Source organism: Adiantum capillus-veneris, chromosome 6 (assembly GCF_014529385.1).
Source record: "Adiantum capillus-veneris isolate H3 chromosome 6, ASM1452938v2, whole genome shotgun sequence".
Taxonomy (NCBI): Eukaryota; Viridiplantae; Streptophyta; class Polypodiopsida; order Polypodiales; family Pteridaceae; genus Adiantum; species Adiantum capillus-veneris.
Window position 1 is genome coordinate 152,083,020 of NC_140936.1, and position 6,297 is coordinate 152,089,316.

The following is a 6,297-nucleotide window of genomic DNA, read 5'->3' on the forward strand; positions in this document are numbered from 1 at the left end:
TCCTTGGTGCATGAAAGCACACGAAGAGGGAATAATTGTTTTGAGTTATCCCGCTCTCCTCAAATAGCTTGACATGAAAGAGGTAAACTTCAAATTACCCCCCCTTTTCTTGCGTGTGTGCATGAGAAAGAAGCTATCACATCCGTCACTTCTAACCATTACCCCCCTCCGTGTGGGAGGGACATAACATCATATTTTATATCACACTAGAGATCCTTAGTGTGACGTATCTTTGCACTTAGCGTCGAGCATTCATTGGCTAGCTATTTTGTAGAAAGGGAACTTGGCATGTGGGATGCTCATGTTTAGATCAATATCAAGCAAGATAGGCACATTGTTAAAGGGGTAAGAAATAAGAGATGGAAGGAAGGGCACATAATATAAAGCAACAAAACCACAAGTAGTTTAAGAGTTAGGTAAAGAAACTGTTCTTGAACTTCAACAAAATGTGGGTCATAGAGTTGCAAAAACCTCCGAAGAGTTCTCTTTGCCTTGATCAAAATTTTTCTTGGCAACCTTAAAAAAAATTCCTTTCTAGCTTGTTAATGGTGCTCTGTGACCCACACATACACAAAAGGGTTTTTGGCATGCTAAAACATACCCCAAAGAAGAAGGGAGAAAGGCTTACAAATTTACTTTTTTTGGTACGAGTGTGATTGAAGGACATGAAGGTCGGCAATGCAGAAAATTCCCACTTATCTATATAAAGACAAAATCAGGTAGCTGTAGTCAAAGCATTAGAACAAGCATGTACTATGAACCTTTACAATCAGTCCTTCTGTGACTCAAAAATCTACCTGCACAACTCAAATCACACAGAGGCATTAGAGCTTGTTGGCGGTGGAACATTTTACAAAGGGGTGAACCTAGAAGAAAACTACTGTGACAAAGTATAAGGAAGATTAGTGTTTTGTACTATGAGGGTTGCAACAATCAAAAGCGGCACATTCCAAACAAGAGCTTTTACAAACTGACTAGATGCCAAAGAGGTGGAAGGAGACTCTGAGACTGTAGGGGAAGGGGTAGGTGACATCTTCGATGATAGTGCCGCATCACTTGTCGATGATTTATTGTTAACAGATAACGCACTATCCAACAAAACTGTACTATAGACAGGCGTGAAGTCTGGCTTGAATAGACCATAATTGCGCTCTGATGTTGGTCCCGGCTTCAAATCCTCATTGAAGAGAGCAAAAATGTATGTGTCTACAGGTTGCTTAGGCCTCAGGGGGGTTCCTTGATTGGAATAGATATGCTCAATGAGATTGTTAATGTACATTTGTGCATTGTTAACGTTTACACCCACTTGGGTTGGATCACCAGAAGACGGCCACCCTGTCTCCGTCACCATGATGCTAATATTTGAGAAACCCAAATGCGCCATCGCTGAATAAATTGCATCAAGTTGTGCATCAAACATGTTGGTGTAATGTAGATTTGTAAGCGGATCGGTGTAGCCCGCACTGGAGTTGAAGAGGGCATAGTCTAACATGAAGGGATTGGGGTCACTAGCGTATGCAAAAAATGGGTACACATTGGCCATGAATGGAAAGCCATTACTGGCTAGAAACGAAAGCACTGGAACCATCAATGAGGGTTTCTTGAAAGTTGCAGATGAGGGTGGGACTGAAGAATGCAAAATACCAAGCGTGAAGGGCGATGATACACATATAGATGTGCTTAAATTCAAAGAGTTAAGTGCCAGGTGAAGGTTCTGCATAGCTGGGACTACGTGTGCAATGAGAGCTTTGTCATGTGTAAGAACAACTTCATTCCCGACTGCAACACCGACAATGCTTGTCGCAGGCACGTATGGAGCCACATTGTACTCAACCCATTGGGTGGCTGCTGATATGGATGCGCGGTTGCCGACCTCAATCAAGTCTGCTGTGCTCATGCCGATGATGATGTCTACTCCTGTGTTTGCGAAAGCCAAAATAATGTTCGGATCTGTGTTGAATAGCTTTACCTTACTTAAAACGATGGGGCCTTTTGCTGCCGCCTTCAGAAAAGATGCGACTTCTGCAGCAGGAGGGAGGTTATCCCCCAGAGTGCCATAGTTGATGCCGAGGCTGCTGTATGCACCTGCCCTTTAAAGGATTAGGGTTACAATGTGCATAACTGTGCAATGTGTGCACGAATTACACGCACGCACACATTGGTATGATAAGAACCTGGGAAGGATCTCTCTCTCTCTCTCTCTCTCTCTCTCTCTCTACACACACACACACAACATAGAGGCGCGCAGACGATTCAGGAGACAAATACCTGTAAAAGATGTGACGAGCAAAGCCGTGGCGAGGAAGAGAGGAGCGGCCATGGCAGGCGCCTGCACTCATGCTCGCGATGAGTGTAAGCTCCACTTCTTTTTGATGTTGCGAGAGGAAAAGCCACTTTGAGTTCCTGGCAAGTAAAACTCCTCATCATGAAAGTGAACCTTTTGGCATAAAACATGGGGTGGAGGAGACCCCCTAGAGCGCCAGTGGAGAGTGCTAGAGACACAAGAGAGGACTCTTGGACCCAGACTTGGATGCTGCTCAATGATCACGCTTGGCGTCTTTGGTGTTGCACTCCACGAATCTATCGTTCCCTCATCCAGATGGGATCAAGGGCCCGTATCAGGGCCTCGACCTCAATTGAATGATGTACATTTTGTCGTGAAAGTAATCTTAGGATAGAAAGTAATGAGTACTCGAGTAATGAGTAATTGGTAGACACCCACATTTCATGAAGACGTGCATGGGTGACATGGTTAGTGCGCATGCCTCTCAATGCCGGGAGGGGAGGGCAAGGGGGGCAAAGTAATCTTGGGTACTGGTGGAGATTACTTTTCTTTGAGGATTACTTTGCTAGGGATCTACAGTGCTCATTCATCCCACCATAGATCCCATGAGCGCATGCCCATGGAAGATATAGTGGAGGAGTCATCATAGCTCTAATTTCTGAAAACTTTCATTTAGGACCTTCTTGGCCTCAAGAAGAAACCTATTCTCTAGTTTTCATCTTCCCTAGGAGGAAGCTTTCGTTTGGTGTTACAAGAGTGTCCCCTTTTTATCCCAACTGCTTGTTGTTTTAGGAAAAAAAACATTGGGTAGCTAGTCAACAAATGTCGTGATTGGGTGAGATTCAGGGCTTTGGAGACTTGGGTCCTTACTCATTGTCAAATGTTCTCAAAAAGACCGAAACACACCTATCAATCTTATCTCACTTGTCGAGTGCTAGCTTAGTTGATAGAGGAAGAGCCTCGTGTCCAAGGTTTTGGGTTCAAACCCCCTTGACAGCTTGTATAAATTGTGTAACTTGTATGTTTAAACAGATTGAAGTGGAGAGTAAGAAACATGTTGTTAAAGGAGGAGGAATTCCAATTTCATTTCATGACACAAGCGAAGAACTACTTCTCAGCCTCATGAATAGCACATTTATTATGTCGCTTGGCCATGGCGACACCCTCTAAAGATCTAGGGTCAGGGTTTTTTCAGCTATTTAGCCAATGCATTGGTTGTGGCCTAGATGTGGACCTAATCAAGCTTCATGTGGCTATGGTGCTGCCTTGCTTCAACAAGTACCATTTGTTGTGCCACAATGTGCTTGCTTGGGATTCAATGTAGAGCTTCCACCTATCAAGCAAAGATACCAAATAAGTGGTATAGGAGAGTTTCTAGACAAGCGGCTCGAATCACCCCATACTTAGGTAACTTATGTCATTGCATATGTGTTGCATATAATAGTGTATGTACTCCATAAGTTAGGCTCCCATGCATGCTAACTAGAAGCATTTCAAATGCTAACTAGCAGTAGTATGTCTACTAATCATGCTTATTATGTATGTTTGTAGCATAAAAGGGAAACCATTATATAAAACATTCTAACTACTGTGCAAAGATGTTGACTTTCAAACTTGCTACCTTCTCTTGTCTACTTGCTAGCATATCTAGTTTTTGTTTGCTAGCACATCTAGGATGCTTGTTAGCATATTCAGCCTACTTATGAGCATATCTAGTATGCTTGCTAGCATATCCAATATGATTGCCCTCATATCTAGTTTGCTTACTTTCATATGCATCAGCATATCCAGGTTGCTTGCTAGTTCCTATTAAATTTTAACATCTAGGTCTATTTTTGTTAGCATACAAGATTTTCTATTTAGCATATAGGATATAATGTTATTTATGCTAAAAAATAGTTCTAGCATGATGATTAATAGAATCAATACTATAACAAGTAGGTTTGAATGCTAACTTTCAGTGTTATCTCATTGTTATATGCTGTGCCTACCAAGCCAGCATAGATGTGTGCTTAATATAATTTGTGTGTGCTAACTAGCATGATGTGTCTGAAGGTACATCAAGGTAGAGATCAAAGGAGGATCACAAAGAAGATGAGGTTATGAAGAATCCAAAGACTATGGAAAGGTACAGTGAAGATGAGCTACAAGGGCGTGAAAAGAACATGAAGGCAACCAAGAAACATGTAGCAAAGATTAAAGAAAAAATGGCTCAAGCTGCTACTGCATGTACCAATTTACACGGTTGTGAATGTTGGGTGTGTGGGCTTTGTCCCATGACACCAATTTTTTTTTTAAATATTGGCTTGTGCACCAAGTCTTTTCTACTTATAGCTTGTGGCTTAAAGCATGTGATAATTACACATGTGATAGCATGTGTAGCTTTCCACCCCATGGCGTCGTCCTCTATGAGTGCCTATATAAGAGTCTTTTAATAATTATTTCCATTGCATAATGGAGACTTCATTTAGAGTCTACCTTGTGTTTCTATCTCTTTGATTATGCACGCATGCGCGCGCGTGCACACACACAATCTATTGGGATTTAAAACCTATTACCTGCCATTGCCGTGGCCCACTACTCTAACCCACTACACACTACCTCTAACTACACACTACTTATGGGACCCTCTGACAAAAGGCCTTTATTTCAGCACAATGTGAAATGGGACCTAAGGGTAGGTGAGTACATGGCCATTTTCCCTAAATCGGGCAATGTCTTGGCTTTTACTACTAGTGTTCTGGTTCAGTTGCACACTCTGCCTCTCTCTCTCTCTCTCTCTCTCTCTCTCTCTCTCTCTCTCTCTCTCTCTCTCTCTCTCTCTCTCTCTCTCTCTCTCTCTCTCTTTCTCTCTCTCTCTCTCTCTCGTGTGCAGGTGCGCTCTCTCTGCCTCTCCTTCTGTATGGGACGGCGCCGAATTCCCTTTACTCTGCAGGGTCCGCCTTGACATCCACAAGCCATCCGGGTGCTGCTGCTCTCCTGTGTATATAAATAGGTGAGCTACTCTATAGCTCATTTAGTATTTGTATTGGTCCTTCTCTGTGGTGAGTGTTTGCAATTCAAGAGAGGGGGATATGGCTAAAGGCAAAGAGAAACTAGCCATAGTGGAGCTGGCTGCTCCGACGCAAGCTCGTGTAATCTTTTCTTTACATGCATAAGTCTTGGGCCGACAGGCGCTTTTGATTACTTGTTGTTGGGCCACTTTACCACTCTGACTTCTCAGCTAATTGATTCGGGCAATGGCATTTGACTGCTCCAATAAATGGTTATTAACTGCTCCAATAAATGGTTATAAAGTATACACGATTCTGTCATAATAATCAATATCTAATTCTCCTAAATGATTTTCTCATGTTAAACTGATCATTTAATATGGGGAAATGCCAAGGGAGAAAAAATCTAGAATATTGGTTAAGCTAGCAGACCGGCCACAGTAGGGATCCAAAGGAGGGAAAATAGGGATCCAAAGGGGGGGGGGCCATCTGCAGAAGAACCATGTGCAACAATGGGCTAAAAAGACCCTAAGGTTCAGCCCATTAAGACTTCCAAAATGCTAAGGTTCCAAAATTCAAAGGTTGTGTCCTAAGGTCAACCTTAAGGGAATTGGATGCTTTGTGTGTGACCAAAAAAGTCTTTGAATATCCCTACATAGGAGGGGGCGAGCCTAGCAAGTAGGGGATGAGAGAGAAGGCCACACACACACACACACACACAAGCTCCCTTTACACAAAGGGAATGAGGGACACATGTCAGCTCCCTAGGCCAGATGCCCACAAGGTGTACCCAATTCCTATTGGATGACCCTTGAAGTGGACCAATGAGAATTAAGCTAGAGTAAATTTACCCTAATTAATTTTAAAACACTTAATAAAAAGAACCAATGAAAATTAAGTCTCCTGGATGATTATTGGACAGCACGTGAAGGGGTCCAATAGGAATTGAGCAGCCCAATGGGCTACTTAATTCCAATTGGTCAGAATGGGGAAAGGTCCAATGGGGATTTAATTCATTTA

At 42.7% G+C, this 6,297-nt stretch overlaps 1 protein-coding gene across 2 annotated transcripts; it reads right to left on the reverse strand.

The window, feature by feature from the left end:
• Window positions 1-679: 679 nt before the first annotated feature.
• LOC147456496 (glucan endo-1,3-beta-glucosidase 7-like) lies at window positions 680-2,405 on the reverse strand. Of its 2 annotated transcripts, none has more exons than XM_086514957.1 (2): window positions 2,269-2,405; window positions 680-2,085 (listed from the first exon to the last, which is right to left on the reverse strand). In XM_086514957.1, the coding sequence occupies exons 1-2, from the start codon at window positions 2,318-2,320 to the stop codon at window positions 878-880; spliced, it is 1,260 nt and encodes a 419-aa protein (XP_086371083.1). In that variant the 5' UTR covers window positions 2,321-2,405; the 3' UTR covers window positions 680-877. The 2 variants fall into 2 exon arrangements, with proteins under 2 accessions (XP_086371083.1, XP_086371082.1); XM_086514956.1 differs by having other exon boundaries at window positions 680-2,090; window positions 2,269-2,394.
• Window positions 2,406-6,297: the final 3,892 nt, after the last annotated feature.